This window comes from Bactrocera dorsalis, chromosome 3 (genome assembly GCF_023373825.1).
Source record: "Bactrocera dorsalis isolate Fly_Bdor chromosome 3, ASM2337382v1, whole genome shotgun sequence".
Lineage (NCBI taxonomy): Eukaryota > Metazoa > Arthropoda > Insecta > Diptera > Tephritidae > Bactrocera > Bactrocera dorsalis.
This window is the reverse complement of record NC_064305.1, coordinates 87,920,737-87,937,822: the sequence shown is the minus strand read 5'-3', so window position 1 is coordinate 87,937,822 and position 17,086 is coordinate 87,920,737. Positions and strand designations below refer to the sequence as shown.

General features: G+C 36.0%; 4 protein-coding genes across 10 annotated transcripts; 2 read left to right on the top strand and 2 right to left on the bottom strand.

Annotated features, from left to right (window-relative positions):
- Positions 1-2,187: 2,187 nt before the first annotated feature.
- LOC105229409 (V-type proton ATPase subunit F 1) lies at positions 2,188-3,010 on the bottom strand. Of its 2 annotated transcripts, XM_011209683.4 has the most exons (4): positions 2,853-3,009; positions 2,710-2,791; positions 2,440-2,645; positions 2,188-2,381 (listed from the first exon to the last, which is right to left on the bottom strand). In XM_011209683.4, the coding sequence occupies exons 1-4, from the start codon at positions 2,901-2,903 to the stop codon at positions 2,352-2,354; spliced, it is 369 nt and encodes a 122-aa protein (XP_011207985.1). In that variant the 5' UTR covers positions 2,904-3,009; the 3' UTR covers positions 2,188-2,351. The 2 variants fall into 2 exon arrangements, with proteins under 2 accessions (XP_011207985.1, XP_049307826.1); XM_049451869.1 differs by having other exon boundaries at positions 2,343-2,645; positions 2,853-3,010.
- A 410-nt stretch (positions 3,011-3,420) lies between these two features.
- LOC105229410 (proteasome subunit alpha type-5) lies at positions 3,421-4,531 on the top strand. The gene is made up of 3 exons (XM_011209684.4): positions 3,421-3,578; positions 3,641-3,773; positions 3,835-4,531. Exons 2-3 carry the CDS (start codon positions 3,641-3,643, stop codon positions 4,425-4,427), a joined length of 726 nt encoding a protein of 241 aa, XP_011207986.1. The 5' UTR covers positions 3,421-3,578; the 3' UTR covers positions 4,428-4,531.
- Positions 4,532-4,555: 24 nt separating this feature from the next.
- On the bottom strand, positions 4,556-10,269 carry LOC105229411 (uncharacterized). The gene is made up of 5 exons (XM_011209686.4): positions 10,184-10,269; positions 9,840-10,119; positions 9,547-9,710; positions 7,333-9,486; positions 4,556-7,260 (listed from the first exon to the last, which is right to left on the bottom strand). The coding sequence occupies exons 2-5, from the start codon at positions 9,895-9,897 to the stop codon at positions 4,798-4,800; spliced, it is 4,839 nt and encodes a 1,612-aa protein (XP_011207988.2). The 5' UTR covers positions 9,898-10,119; positions 10,184-10,269; the 3' UTR covers positions 4,556-4,797.
- Positions 10,270-10,685: 416 nt separating this feature from the next.
- Positions 10,686-17,082, top strand: LOC105229413 (uridine-cytidine kinase-like 1). Of its 6 annotated transcripts, none has more exons than XM_029551620.2 (9): positions 10,695-10,833; positions 11,527-11,652; positions 14,047-14,366; positions 14,512-14,618; positions 14,686-14,856; positions 14,918-15,054; positions 15,970-16,156; positions 16,223-16,472; positions 16,562-17,082. In XM_029551620.2, exons 2-9 carry the CDS (start codon positions 11,540-11,542, stop codon positions 17,023-17,025), a joined length of 1,749 nt encoding a protein of 582 aa, XP_029407480.1. In that variant the 5' UTR covers positions 10,695-10,833; positions 11,527-11,539; the 3' UTR covers positions 17,026-17,082. The 6 variants fall into 6 exon arrangements, with proteins under 6 accessions (XP_011207995.1, XP_029407480.1, XP_011207993.1 ...); XM_011209691.4 differs by having other exon boundaries at positions 11,527-11,763; XM_019991511.3 differs by having other exon boundaries at positions 10,722-10,833; positions 11,409-11,763.
- Positions 17,083-17,086: the final 4 nt, after the last annotated feature.

Below are 17,086 nucleotides of genomic sequence, written 5' to 3'. Positions count from 1 at the left end.
TTTTTTCTATCAAGGAGCTGCTCATTTACTTGATCTATGTATATATAGTATTTCGGACCACTATTGTATATATCTGGCCATCGAAAGCAAATCCTTGCATGGAAAACTTTTTTATTTGAATTTGACACGGATTATTTTCCAAGGCAACATTATAATTTTCAAATACATATTTTAGATCTGCCGATACCAATCAAAATTAAGATGCAAAACTGTTGACCGGTTTCGTTTTCAGATTTAGCTATAAAGGTATTGTTAGGTTCGATGCCGAAGTTAATATTTTTTTGTTTAAATATAAAATGCATTTAAATAGACATTATCAATCATTAAGAAATTCCCTGAAGCTACAAAACTGAATAACATTAAAAAATACATTTAAATTCAAATATTAAAAGGTCTAATAACTTGTGTGTAGCTCAATTTGTCGGAGATCCCCAGTACAAAGGGGAAAATAATCATATATGAATTTATGGATTTATATACGACAATCCTTGAATACATATTTAGTATTTATGTACTTATATACATTAGTGCAGTTAACTAAAATATGATAAAACTTACAACAACATTATGGGTGTGTGAATTTTATGAGCAGTCTTTCATTGCTGATGTCTTTACGCCGACAACATAAAACAAAATAATATGAAAGCAACACCTTGCCACAATAACCCGCTTTAAGATACTTCTGCATTCACTACCACACTTAAGACTTATTATGCACATATGTATGTACATATTTACAATCATATTTCAGTTCCCCAATGCAGGTTTAGCAGCAACAAAACATATGCTTATATACATATGTACATACAAGTATGTAAATATGTTACAATACTCGATGCATGGTCTATTCGTATACACGTACATATGTATGTATGTATGTATATAAATATGTTACTCTGCAGTTGATTTTGGTCAACGACCTTCATATGAAAATTAGTTTTTTATGCTTGCCGATTTATTTGCGTCCATTCATATTTAAATGCGAGTAAATATTGTTTTTTTTTATGTTTGACCAAATGTATGCAAGCCTTTGTTGGCCAACGCTTTGACTATCCTATAGAAAGCAAATCGAATACGTTTATTTTTCAAATCTGCCTCCGATTAGAAATGCGAGTCAACCTTGCCCATAATAGTGACAAATAAGTAGGAACCTAGTAAGAAATCATTCAGTTTAACACGACCAACGGTTTTTTCTAATCAAAATATTTACAAGAAACATCATTTTTTAAGGCTTATAATTTGGGATATTTTATAACAGCTGTTGCTATGAAGAGTGAGTAAGGGCAAAGTATCGAACAAATAATAAAATTATAAATGTTTATATTTGCATTTAAACTTTTTTGTAAACTACAACTTTTAAAAATGTTACAAAGAAAGGATAACATCATGTTATTTAATAATTATTGTTAATATTAGTTTTGCTCAAAATAAAACTTACTTTTAAATTACAGATTTTTAATGAAGTTTTCGGGAACTTTGAGCCAGGCACTAACTCAAAGATTACCTAAAAATACGAGTTTTTCTAATTTTCATAGCAGCGAAGGAAGGCATGGTAAAACCGTATCATAAAATTGAACATGCATTAAAGTTAGCAATTTGGTAACTTCATAAAAAACATGTAATATAAAACTGTGTTGGTTGTTGTTGTAGCAGCAGTATACATTCCTAAAGTTGCCGAGTTGACAGTTATTGGCCGGATAATAATCTGGGTTCTTTCAGGTTACATATACCCGACTGTTGTGAGAACGGAGTTCCGGAATGGAGAACGGAATGAGTTGGTTAAAAAGAAGTGGTTAGGAGCATTCAGGGACTTATTGTAGGAAGAACATAGCTCTTTTTAACCAGCAAGAATAACCAGAGCATAATTACGCTAATCAAAACTCATGACCGTCAAAACCCATGACCATTCCTTTGTCTTTACTACAAGAGTTGGCGAGTCGCGATTTATGGTGCAGCTCTGTAATTTCAAAATAAAACCATTACCGATTTTGCGTCAATTGTTAAAAATAATGAGAACTGCACTTCTTCATGCGATTTATAATTTTCTCTGGTGCGGTTCAGTTTCTAAATATTGAAGTTGTTTCGCTTTTGATAGAGAACATCATTTATTGGAATCCGAGTAAAGGACGAGTCACAAACACTTTGGTTTCAATTAACTTTCCTAAATAATATAGATTAACACCAAAATAGAGTTGGAACCAATTAGTCGACTAACATGTATTATTGCATTTATTTACAATCAAAAGAACTTACTACATATTCAATGACAACAAAATAGTTTGGAATACTGGGGTTGTGAATGAAAAGTTTGCTTTTTTAAATATTTTTCATGTGTTTATATTATTTAAATTTTAAACCAAATCTTCAGGATTGAACATGCCCTAGAAGAGAAGAAATATATCAATAATGAACTTTGGGAATGCTTGAAATGAAACTTACTCTTGCACGTCTCAGAATGGAATCTTTGCTAGCATCATATGGATGATCCTTTGAAGGGATTTCCAGCACAGCGGGTACTGGTGATGTATGTGCATCAATCACGTGACGTATGAGTTCAGCGCAATTTTGGTTAATCAAAATAATATCGATATCATCGCGCTTCACAAAACGTCTAAAGCAATCTTCGACTTCACTCACTGGTGTATCTGTTTAAGTCATCATTAAATTACATATTATTATATGCAAAATTGTTTAATACTGTTAGCTTACTCTTGTCAACGACCATGAAATTGGGGTGACGATTCTTGTTGATTTCACCAACTCCACCCAGAAGAAAACCTACGCAGGTGTCCTAAATTGAAATATGGGTAGTTAGGAATAAATATATTTTGCAAATGCATGTCTTTACTCACTTCATCACCAATAACGGATATAAGTTTTCCTCTTGCCGAATGCAAAGCCATTTTTCCTCTTTTTGATCAATAATCTACGTTTGCATAGGTAGAGTTCGCAAATGGTCAGCTGACATACGTCAAATGACAAATTATCTACAACAAAAAGCTTCGCTGATAAAAAAATTAAGATCGCCGTCAAAAAAGAAGGGAGTGTTGTGCGCTTCACTTAATTTTATCGGCGTGGAAAAAACTCATTCTCCCATATTACGCATATTGTAAATACAATCTGAGATTACAAAGATATTCATATTTTGATGAAGGATCTTCAAAATACAATAAAAAAATCTTTCTAATCAATGATTATTCATAACAATGCAAAAAAAACTATAAAAGCATCTCGGTTTAAAATGGGTATGGACGATAGAGGAATATTTCGTTTTTTAATGATTTTTACAATTATCTTTTGTACATATTATATAGAGCAAAATATGCTTTTATTCAAAATTTATCTTCTTGTTTAATTCGTTTTATTTATGCAATCATTCCAAACGGTCGAAACATCTGCTTAGTGAATATACTTTTTATACCAAAACGTTGACAATTGTATAAAATGATTGGCAGCACTGATTTTTGACATTTCTGCTGACAGCATTGTAGACGGCAAAAGTGTTTGGTCATTTTCCTCACCGCTTATTCGATTATTATTAATTCATTTTCTCCGGATTTACAAATTTTAACATAGCTGTAAGACAAGAAACAACAAGATCTCACATATCCCAAATAAATAATTGCTTAATATTTTGCAGATGTTTTTAACACGCGCTGAATACGATCGTGGTGTAAACACCTTTTCACCAGAGGGACGCCTATTCCAAGTGGAATATGCTATTGAAGCCATTAAATTAGGATCTACTGCCATTGGTATCTGCACCAGCAGTGGTAAGTACACTTAAATTATAAATTAATCAATTACTAAGTAATTGCGTTTTCTTTTTATTAGGTGTGGTACTCGCTGCAGAGAAACGAAGCACATCTGAATTAATGGTGTCTAGCAGCGTGGAGAAAATTGTCCAAGTAGACCGACACATTGGATGTGTTACATCCGGGCTTACAGCTGATGCGCGTACATTAATTGATCGTGCGCGTGTTGAATGCCAAAATTATTGGTTTATCTACAATGAACCTATGCCCATTGAGTCCTGCGCGCAGGCAGTATCTGCAATGGCTATACAGTTTGGGGATAGTAGTGATGGCGGATCGGCCATGAGTCGACCATTTGGTGTTGCGATGTTATTTGCTGGAATTAATGAAGGCGTGCCACAGCTATGGCATATGGATCCTTCAGGTACATACGTGCGTTATGGCGCCAAAGCCATAGGCTCTGGTAGTGAAGGGGCTCAACAAACATTGAAAGATGAATATCACAAAGATATGAGCTTGCAAGAGGCGACGAAGCTGGCCATGTCTATACTCAAGCAAGTCATGGAAGAAAAGCTGGAATCAAAGAATGTTGAAGTATTGGTAATGAAGCCAAACGAAGATTTCCGTATGTTCTCTAAAGAGGAAGTAGAGCGTGAGATAAACGCACTGTAGGGTAGTAAGAAACAGCTTAGTCACTTGGGAAGCGACAGTTTATGGATACAGATTAAATTTGTTTTGCTAATGGTACTTTGTATTTAAAAAAAACTAAAATAAAATAATAAATTGAAAAAACATTTGAATACTTTATCGATATATGTATGTATGTATGTTATACGTAAAATATTATATATATTTATTTGACTAAGACTACGTTCAAAAATATTAATTTACACGACTGTCGAACTTAATATCAAAAAACATAAAACTAACTAAGGGAAGACACTATTATTTGACGTTCGTAACTATACAGTAGTAGTTACAACTTGGGTTACATTACATAGGATATTCCTATTCATATAAGCTTATGTGATTGATATTGATATTACTGCTTATCAACACCATTGCTACCGCTATCTTTCCGACGTAATAGCAAGGTTTGGCTAGCATGCGGATCGGTTAATGAGTATATTTCGGGTTCGAATACCGGCGGACACTCCATGTGCGGATATTCTGGCGAGTTGATTGTCGCTGCGTTCGCAGCAGTTGAATTTAACTCTTTCAGACTTCTATTGCCATTGCCATTACCATCACGGGATTCATGCGGCGGTGGTGGTGCGATATCTTCTGGGGCTGTAATTACTTCGTTGGTTTGTGAGGTAGTCAAATGAACGTGCCGTGTGTTGCTGGCACCCGTGCGATCACCTTGATAGTGATTGGGTTGATGATGATGATGATGGGTGGTATTCACTTTTGGAAATATGATCTGTGAGAAAATTTCCCGATCATATTCGCGACCAGCGCAAGTTGGGGTGGTTGGCATTGAAATGCCGCTCATATTATGTTGTTGTTGATGACGATGATGATGTTGCGTGCCAAAGACGGTACGGTGGAGCAGCGGTGAGCCTAAAAGGCGTTTTTCTTTGCCACCTTTACCACCGCTGGCCGTCAAAACGCTACTGTTTATCGATCCCGAAGCATTATTACCGCTAGTGTTACCGCCTACTCCGAAAGTTGTACTCAACTTTGTTAAAATCGGTACGGAATTTTTCCGATGAGCATCATATTTAGCACCAGCTTTTTCTTTCAAATCATGATTATAGGTATGACTCTTCTTAATGCCTGAACCAGAGACTGCACTGGATAATTCCGCATCGCGTTGACTACTTTTATGCTTATTTAATGGCAGGGTCATGGTCATTGCCGAGTTGGCACTACTATTGTTTGTCGAATGCTTATGAAATTGTTGAAAAATGCGCTCGCTTTTACTCTTCTTTTTAATGCTTCCGGAACGCTTTTCACCAGCATTGCCCAACTCAGCAATTGAAGAAGTAGATGAGCAGCTATTACTCGAATGTTTCTTACTTTTGTGCGGGAGCAGTGCGAATGAACGAGATTTGCTGCTTATTATGCTGCTGCTCTCCGAGTGGTGGTCGGTATTGCCGCTTGCCGTAGATATATTGGAATTTTGACGTGACGCCGTGTGCACACCACCACCACTAATCGGTTCATCACCGTATATCAGTTCATAACCGAAGTCGCGTAGTTTCAAACCTTCCTTGGTGCGAGTGCGACGTATATCTTCATCGGTCGGTTTGAAACTAATTTCGTAATCCGGCGTCTTCGGTAAACTACGATTCTGAGTTTTGGACAATTTACTACTTATACTGCCGGCACAACTGTCATTGCAGTCACCACCACCGCCGCCGCCACAAGCTCTACTCTGTTGAATGTCTTTCTTTTCGACACCCAGCAGCACGCGATTGTTGTACATCTCTTGGGCCTCCTCCTCCTGCTTACGCAACATTAAATCTTTCAATGTGATAAAGGTTTGTATGTTATGATGTGCATCCCACGAGTTGGCTGAGTTTATTTTGGGCAATGAATAGTCAAGGGTTTTCGAAGTTTGAAAATCGAATTCCACCAAATTTGGATTGGACGCATGTATAAAGTTGTATGGTATTTTACGCATTGATCTCGATGATATGCTTGAAGTTGATGTGGAATTACTGAGCGCACCAGGTGATTGATGATGCGCGGAATAGGAAACATTACGTTCTGGTATCGGCGCCGGTGACGATGGCGGTCCTAAGCAGGCTGTAGACAACATCGAAGAGTTGATTGAAAAATCTGTGCCGTTGCTTACGATTGAGACGTGACTTGAAGACAGCGAAAGTTTACGATCTGAATCTTCGTGAGCGGGGAGTGGTGGAGGTGGCGCCGCCGTTGATGGTACCAATTGTGTCTGCGAAGTATTCATACCATATATAGGGGGATTATTAATTGGCTGAAGTTGAAATGGCAGATCATGATGGTAGCCAGGAGTATTGGTGCCAATCTGCAGGCCAAAACTGCCGCCGGGAACTTTTCGATAACTACGATACTGATCAGTGGGCACTGGAATGTCACTCGAATGTTTCTTCTCACTTGATGATATGCTACTTTTGAACGGTAAGGTGCCCTTTGTTAGTTTACGCAATGAACCCAAATAACGACGTTCCTGTTTTGGCTGGGAAGTGTTGGGTGTGGATGTAGTGGCTGCTAAGTTGGCAATAATATCCTTTCCTGATGATTGTGGGGAGGGCGTGCATAAATTGCTAGATACTAAGGACTCAGTTTCTTCGCCAGAGCTATCGGTTTCAGAGAACAAATCTTTCGTGTTGATGTCTTCTGATGCGCTGCCAGAAGAGCGTTGCCGCATATTGTGCGAATTTGGCGGTTGTGTGTGCAAAGTGGCTTGTTTGAGTAATTCCACCCACTGATTCAGCGCATCTTGCGACTCGACCGCGAAATAGAATGTTTTTGCGGCGTGATATACTTTAAAGGCATGCGGCTTCGAATGCACTTCCTGAGAATATAAAAAACACATATTAAGGACAATTATAATCAACTAAGTTATCGAATATACAAGTATATTCACCTTAGCTAATGATACTGTAAATCCAGGTAGAAAAATAACACAACTGGCTTTTGTTGCTTCTTTCGATCGGAAACCATAAAGGATAGTATTCAACATTACAAAATATAAGCGAGCCCAAAATGTTACGCCTCGTCTATCTTTCGTACGTCTGTACAAATGACCTTGTATATCACCTGTTCCAAGTACTTTCAGATTAACATTGCGTCTTTTATTGACTAAACTATGTTTTTTCTTCAGCGACAATGTGCGACTCTTTGTTGGAGTGTGCAATTCGTTGACTTGTCCTGGAGTATTCGGCACATTAATATTGGTGCTGGTGGTATTTGTCGGCGAAATCATCATTGCGGGCATTGCAGGTAAAGGTAATTGCAATGGAGTATGGACAGATCCTTCTGCATTTAGAGAGGATGCATTAGGTTTTTTCATGTTTGCAGGGGATTGCAATGTCGTACCCATCAGACTGAGGGGTTTCGGAGGGGGTGGCGGTACTGGTTGCGGCGACATGTCTTTTTGTTTACGTGGACGGGGTGGTGGCACAGGAGGAGTTTGCTGTAGAAACTCTTTTCGTGGCTCAATAGCGGGTGGTGTTTCGCACTCTACACCTGTATTGTCGTAGGCCGGAGTACTATGGCTTTTGTCTAGACGACCTCGACGAGTTACGATGGGTGCGTTTACTGCTTCCACAACTTGAGTTGCAGGAGCTGCATCGGGCAATGGAGCCGGGGGTTTGGGGGTTGTTGGTGTCGTTGCTGGCGTTGACGTTGACAGTGCTGAGGCTTTGACTTCGCGTACAGCATTACGTTGCATATCCAACACATCCTCATCCTCCTCATCCGCAAAGAGTATTGGCTCAAACGTTTCTAAAATAGTATTTTCAACATTGCAAGTATATTTTTGATCCACCGGATAGTCTTCATATTTCATATTAGCATCGAAGCGCACAACTTTGCTCACTCCTGGCTTTGAGCGCTCAATAGAATTTTCACCATTTTCTGTGCCGTCGGCATTGGTTTTCGATTTGTTGAACACATCTTGTATTTCATCGTTTTTGCCACCCATACCTATGCAGGTTTTCGGCCGTGAAGTTAACTCCAAACCAAATCCAAATGACTTGCATTTATCTCGTAAACTTGGTGACGACGGATCGCATACAATTCCGGCATTTGGTTTGTGATGCTGAAACACATCATTACTGCATTTCAGGTCACCACTGATTGTATGTCGCCGTTGTAATACTGTACGGGGTTTTTCGTAATATAGACGACTACGTTTCTCTGATGTCTTGGGTTCTGTAGGTGAAGATGTGTCACTGCAATTGGATTCTGTATCCGACGCAGTTGTGGCTGCTTTTTCTTCAGACTTGAGGGACAAAAGCTCAAACGCAGCTTGATTAGTAGGCACAGTTAGGAAACCAGTTCTTGCGGGCGGCAAGTTTTCACCCCAACGTGATCCAACAGTGCGTTTTTTGCTCGGTAAACGATAAGGTTGCATATAAATTTGACCATAGATTTTTGTATGTTTTGGGCGCTTTTTTAATGTTAATAGCACATCAGTTGGTGATACATGCAGTTGGTGCCAAACAGTTTTACCCTGCCAACCTACTACTGTCTGATAGTTAATCTGCACAATTTCGTCACCGTATTCTATTTTTCCAGAAGTATGAGCTGGTGAATTATACTTAATTTCAGTAATCCGATGAACACCATGATAATTGGATTCAATCTCAAAGCCAGGATCCATCTCTCGCTTCTTTACAGTGACGAGATTTAGTGAAGCTGGTTGTAAAAGCATAGGGTCTGATATATCTTGTATTATATAATTGGCAAGTCGTTCTAGCTTCTCCGCAGTGCCACGTATTTGATCTACAGGGCGTTCGACGAAACGATCTCTCTGCGCCATGGTAGCCATTTCAAGCCCGAGACGTAGTAAATTTTTACAAATTTCTGTGAATTGAACCTGGCCTTGAAAGGGTGCGCGTTCCAACCAACCTATCAGAGGTTTTATAGTACCAATAGTCCGCGTAATATCACTCAAAATTTGTGTTTCAATTTTGGATGAATCACTATGCGTAACCAACTGACGATGCAAGCTGTGTGCTGCTGTAGCAACATGTAATGCCATAAATTGAAGATTTTCTTTATCTAAATTGTAATACTAAAAATACAACAATGAATCCGATGTTTATGACTATAAAAATGTTTTGTGTGTACTTACGAAATTTCGCAAATTTTCAACAGCTTCCAAAACAATTTCTTGATGACCAATAGAGTACATCCCCAGTTGCTCCAATTCGTATGGGCGTATATTTAGTAGTTGACGGCCACCTACTTCATTATTTGTAAAAGATCTAATGTAGTGCTCCATTGACTCATCTAAACCTACAAATTTAATTAAATAATTTTAATTGATATATGTATGTACGAATCGGGAGTGGCATTTCTTGCTACAAATATATTGAACACAAATGTTTCAATGCTTTTGTTTACCATATAAATGTATAGCCTTACCCTTCAGCCAGTCGGTCACTTGGTCTGTCGTCCATTCTACAACGTTAATATAAGCCATTTTTGCGGTCTATTTAACAAACGCAGGTGCCTAGTTTTCCATTTGAGAGAAATTAAAAATAATTTTGTGCAAAATTTGTCCGTTTCTCACACCGTTCCGTAAACTACACCCAGCACTTGATATCAGCTATCTTTTGATGATTAACTTTTTGCAGCACCATTTCAAACTACATTACGTACTCCGAATATAAAACCATCTGCTTAAAACATACACAATTATTAACTGAAATGAAGTATAATAAAAATTATTGGATGGAAAACGTTAATACAAAGTATTTGTGTACGACTTTTTAATTCCGAACAGACAGACAACAGTAGAAAATCCGCTAAAGTATTTCATTTTCACATAACTGAAATTTGACAGTTCACTGTCAAAAAGATAATGTTGCAAAGTGATTCATAAACATAACACTACGTTTTCACACAAACTGAATTCAGTTATTAAAATCTCTATGTGAGTCCATGATCAAATTTATTTCCTTTGCCGTTTTGTTGTTATTTTTATATATCGTGGTCTCCTAAAATATGACTCTGTTAATTATTAGTTTATTAGAGACTAATTAAATAAAATAAAATATTTATTAAGATACAGAAAAATTGAATATCTTTCTCAACAAAGCTTGTATGCAAATGAAATCCTAAACATGTTTACCAATATTTAAACTAAATCTTACACATTTTGATTATTATTATTGTAACTAAAAGAAATTTAAACGTAATACCGTTAAAGCTCGTATTTACATTTATATATAGTAAAAAAAATATTACGAATATTGACATGATCTGGCATCGCCACGACTTTCAGATAAAATCATTTTCTTTATTTATTCTGTGTGAATCGTACCGCGTGCCGAATTGCAAAAGAAATGTCGGTATCTTCGTCCACACAGGGAAAACAAGTTAAATTTTACCCTTCCAGCTCGGCCAGCTCCGATAGGTAATTACCAATCGCTGTGCTTAAAAGTGAACAATTTTATTTTAACAAAGTGATCGGCGAACACATAACTACATACATATATGGATACAGTATCTAAATTCACTCTTGTTGTTTTTGTTTTAATTGCTGTCACTGTTTGTGCAAGGCAGGCATTCAGTGCGCAATAAACGATTCAGCGGCACAATAGTAGAATTTATTAATGAAAAGTATACAAAATAAATATAATTTAAACATAACTACCTTGACAAAATCATAAAAACCTGGTTTCCTGTTTCGCGTTAATAAAACACTAATCCTATACAAAGAAACTGCATCTACATAAGTACATATACATTTGTGCAATCAGCCAGACTGGCAGACACAGAGTGCAACACGCGGCGGGTTATTTTAGCTTCTGATTCACTTTAAACTGGATAAAATAAGACGTGTAAAAAATTTAATTAGTGTGTAGAAAAATTTACCACAGTCGGTCGAAAAACATATGAATTTGATTATAATTTTGTATTCATATATACTGTACTGGCATACTGCCTTATGATTTACATACATCAAAATAAAATTTAATTTTGCTCCAGCTTTTCGCTGTGCAGTGCATAAGTGTTGGATTGGTATTCACTGTGCGCATAAAGATTTTCTTTAAGACCGGTGAATATTCTATATTGTGGCGAGATCGCTTGTTTTTTTGTCTCCTAGTTCTTAAAACATCATGAGTGGAGAAGTGACTATGCCACACAATGGAATAGTATGTAAAAGTGATATCTTGAAGAAAATTGACAGCACGGAGATGCCCCTCATCGAGCAGCCTGTTAAAAAACTACCGTCAGTAACAATATCTACTGCATCAGTGTCTAAATCATCCACGTCGTCATCTTCTTCGTCAACTTCATCACATATTTCGTGCACCGCCGATAGCGGCATTGGTAGTCTCATGTAATTTGAACATTTCACCATATATATTCATATTGAAAATATTTCTCTAGTATATTTGGTTTTTTATTTCATCAATTATTTTAAGAATCATACGTAGTTTGCACAAATATATGTTTTCTTTTTAGTTTACATCTTTTATATTTACATAAAATACTGTGGTTTTACATAAAAGAAAGTAACATATATTTTGTTCATATTCTCATTTGATGTATTTGTAGACATTGTATGTTTGCATGTTGACTTGTTAGTATTTATTTTCATAAATCCTTTGAAGATATCAACAGATGAAAAATAATGATGAGTTTTTTAAGATATTTTAGATTTATAATTAGATAGATAAATCACTAAATACTACAAGCGGTTTTGAACATAAAGTATATAGTATATATAAAAGTGTTGTTGAGTTTGAGTTGACACAGCAGTTGCTTAAAGACAGAGAGAACTTTTTGTATGTGAAAGTTTTATTAGCATCGTATCATTAATTAATTATTATTAGTGTTGGCAAATTTTCTTTTACACATGTTTGTATGGACACATTCATGAATGCAAGCAATATCTTTGTGAGGTTATAACTTAAACATTATCATGCATTTTTTGTAAGCAATGCGGCATTTTATGTTTGGTCTTGCTTTCGTTGGTCAAATACAATCAGCGATCTCCCTTTGTGGACAATTCTATAAATACACTTGAAACGAAAAACGGCCGAAGCACATGTGAGAGGATGCCAATGCACATGTTGTCGATGATATATGCCGGTAAATTAAACCAGTCATGCAATTTTATATTAAAAACGACAGTAAATGCTCATATGTGTCCTTCAGAGTATATTTTAATTAAAATTCAAATCAAACATCGGGTAAATTAATGTAAATTAAAGCAAATAAGCTTGTGAAACAGCTTTATTGCATATTAATATTTATTCTACTAAAGTAAATTTGTTGTAATTTCAAAAAAAAAAATTAAATATTTGACTTTTTTATTACATATTCATATTATATTAAACTGAAACATTTTTAGGACATTATTATAACTTGACATACATATGTATATGTATATTGATTATATGAGAGGCAACATATGTAATTCAAACATCCACATAATTCGTTTCGATTTGTGTATTTTTATGTGGTCGTCCAATTTCATTTGTTGTGTATGTCAATATATGTAGATTATTATCAACATTCACATAGATATATTCTAGTGCGTTAGCATGAGTTGATGGATATAAAAAAATATTTACGCAAATAAGAGAATCACGTGGAACAAAAGTTAATGCCCTACATTCAATTGCGTTTTCAAAATAAATTCTGAATATGTCAGTCATGGGTATGCTTGAAATACATATGCCTATATATGCCGGAATTACGTATTCAATCGTGACATACATATTTACGAACCGGCTCATATAAATTACACCATAAAGCTTATGAGGTGTTAGCGATATGTTTGAGTCTTATTAGTATCGTCATTTGTTGTATCTCGGTATAGTAATAATTAAAAATAATTTCACATCGGCCTTTTCACCCCAAAACGTTGCCCATTCGTCGGAACCTCTGATATTGTACCACAATTGCTGGTAGCTGCCATACAAACTGAAAATCTAGTCATTGTATGGAAAACTTCTCATTTGGCAAAGTGTCTTCACGAAATTCGGTTCAGAGTGTTATCCAAAGAAATGCTACAATCTCTCAAGAAATTGTTCAGATCAGACAATTTAAGCATATATGTAACTGCCATACAAACTGACCGATCAAAATCGAAATAAAGGTCTTTTTATACACTTTTATGTCACAAAAATGCACTTGTGCAGGGTATTATGGTTTTCATGCAGCCGATGTCAACGTTTTTTTTTATGTTTTATTTTAATAATGTTAAAATTACATTTTATCGAACTGATTTGACTAATGCATAAAATAATAGTTTTTAGATATTTAATTTCATTTCCATCAATATATTTTTTTTTTAACTTGGTTAACGGTCTAATAAACAGTGAAAATGTAAGGTAATCGGAATTTATTTTCTAATCAATGGGATGGACATTTTGAAAGCTCTATATCAATTGGAAACTTTGCTTACTGTGCGCATTTGAAGTAATCAGGTAGAAATATCATATACGTTTAATAATCAGAACCATCTGCTTAACTTACGGTGTTGGTATTCCAAATATGTATATGTTTTTATATTCTATCCTTTCAAATTATCTCTTCATTGCAATGCATATTTGGTTAATTAAAGTAAGTTTGTGCTTAAGAAACTTTTTTATATTTATCATTCCAATTTCAGTGATGATCGTTCAGACTTAACGGAGCAACTTTTTGTTGATCCAAATCTATATGTGGACATTGGTAATGGGGACTATTGTTGCCCCGCCTCACCTACCACTGTGCCCGGTCGAATAGTGTCATCAAATTCATTAGAGTCACCAGCACGTACCACTCCATCACGACCGGCGCGCCGGCAACGCACTACTTCAGTGAATAGTCAATCGACCACCGCCAATCCGGCAGAGTGCATAATACGTGCCAATAACCGTACTATTTACACAGCTGGACGACCACCATGGTACAATTGTGCCGGTCAGCAAGTAGAACCATTCGTTATTGGTGAGTTCAGATGGGAATGTTAGTGGATTTGAATAGCGTTAAATTTTCGACTATAAATAGCAGTGCTGTGTATGCTTTATCAGTTATAAATCAATATAGAAATGATAAGAATTTAATGTGACAATGAAATTTATATCTTGCGCAGGTGTTTGCGGTGGCAGCGCATCCGGTAAAACAACAGTTGCACAAAAAATCATCGAGAGCTTAAGCGTACCATGGGTGACATTGCTTTCCATGGATTGTTTCTATAAGGTAATCATAATAATAATGTTACTCGCTGAGATGCTTATTTCAAATATATATGATTTAATTTGTGCAGATATTAACAGAGAAACAACATGAACAGGCGTTATTGAACGAATACAATTTCGATCATCCAGACGCATTCGATATAGACTTATTGGTGGAGGTGTTAACGAAACTAAAAGAGGGCCGCATGGTGGAAGTGCCCATATATAATTTTGTAACACATTCACGTGAATCAAAGACTGTGAGTAGTAATCTTTTACATCTAGTTTTCAACTTCTAAGTTCATATTTAATATCTTACAGAAAACTATGTATGGCGCTAATGTCATAATTTTTGAGGGTATTTTAGCATTTCACAGCCCAGAAATACTTAAACTCTTAGATATGAAAGTATTTGTAGACACTGATGCAGACATACGTTTAGCAAGGCGTCTAAAGAGGTGAGCACAATTGAAATGTACACGATTTGAAGAATATACTCTTACCACAGTCAATCAGCAGTGCAACATATATGCATTTATACATATGATAAGAAAAACGGCTATACTGAAGCTAGAATAACCTTCTGATATAGTTGCCCAATCTGAACAATTTCTTCGGATATTGTAGCGTTGCCATGGACAATAATCCATGACAAAATATGTGAATATATCTCAACAAATAAAATGTTTTCATTCCAAAAACTTGATTTTGGTCGGTCAGTTTTTATACGCTAATGTGGTCCAATATCGGCAGTTCCGAGAAACAAGTCGCTTCTTCGGGATAAAATGATATGTGCACGATTTCTGATCGATATCAGAAACACTTAGAGACGTGGCTAACTCGATTCAGCTCGTCACGCATTTTATAGGGTCTCCCACATTTCTTTCTGAGTGTTACCCTGTTCAAGGTATTAAAAAAAATAATTTATTATCATGCGGTATGTTCGTAACAGTACAGTTTGTTGCATGACGTAGTTCTGACGTATTTATATTTTTTAAAACATGTTGGATAGCTTATCATAGTTGTGTTCATGTAATGATTGTATCTCGTACTACAACTTAACGAGATTGCCACACTGACAAGGAAATATTAAAATAGTCAGTATGACGCTGCGAATTGTTTTTTGGAACATATTATATTTTTCGTCGTGTTCGTCGGCCGGACACGCAAGTAAATCTTAGCAACTTGTATGTATGTATAAATACATATGTTTTCATGTATTGGAAAATAATACATTCTACATTTCAATTTACCGTTATGCATATATATATACATATATATATATTTTTTCCCCCCGTAGTTCTTAGGTGGAACATAGGGCCTCGTGCATGAAAATGATTGTTATGAAAAAAATAAAAATTCTTCTTTCACAGAGACATTTCTCAACGTGGGCGCGATCTCAGTGGTGTACTTAAGCAGTATTTAACCATGGTGAAACCTTCTTATGCCAATTATATAGCGCCAACAATGGCTCATGCTGATATTATCGTGCCACGTGGCGGCGAAAATAAAGTAGCTATACATCTCATCGTGCAACATGTGCATACACAATTACAATTGGTTAGTTATAAGTGCACATAATTAAATATTTAAATATGACTAATAAAATAATTTTTTTTCACATAGCGTGGCTTTAAGTTGCGTGAAACATTAGTGAATTCCTATAAAGATCAACCAATGCCAGAGTCGCTACATCTACTGCCACCAACACCACAAATCAAAGGACTGCATACTTTTATACGTTGTCGTAGCACTTCCAGAGATGAATTCATATTCTATTCTAAACGTCTTATACGTCTGGTTATTGAATATGCATTAAGCCTTTTCCCGTTTAAAACAACGACTGTGGAAACACCCCAAGGGGTGCTCTACGAAGGTAAGCCAATCCTACTTGAAGCACTCACAATATCATCACAAACTAGGGAAAATATTTGGAACTAACATCATTTACCTTTAATATTTTAGGAAAACGCATGGGTTCTCGTAAAATATGTGGCGTATCTATATTGCGTGCTGGCGAAACAATGGAACAGGCTATATGTGATGTTTGCAAAGATATACGTATCGGCAAAATTCTTATACAAACTAATCGTAACACTGGTGAACCAGAGTTATACTATTTGCGATTACCTAAAGATATCAAGGATTACAAAGTCATTCTAATGGATGCCACAGTGGCTACAGGTGCTGCTGCTATGATGGCTTTACGTGTTTTGCTTGATCATGATGTACCAGAGGAGAATATAATATTAGCTTCTTTGTTGATGGCTGAAATCGGTGTTCATTCGATTGCGTATGCTTTTCCAAAAGTAAAAATTGTGACATCTGCACTGGATCCTGAAGTAAATGATAAGTTCTACGTGATACCCGGTATTGGTAATTTCGGCGATCGCTATTTCGGTACTGAACCTTCTGATGACTACCTTTAACTATTTAGACTTAGAAAAAATAATTTAATAAAATAAAGAAAAGTAAATTGAATGGAACCGG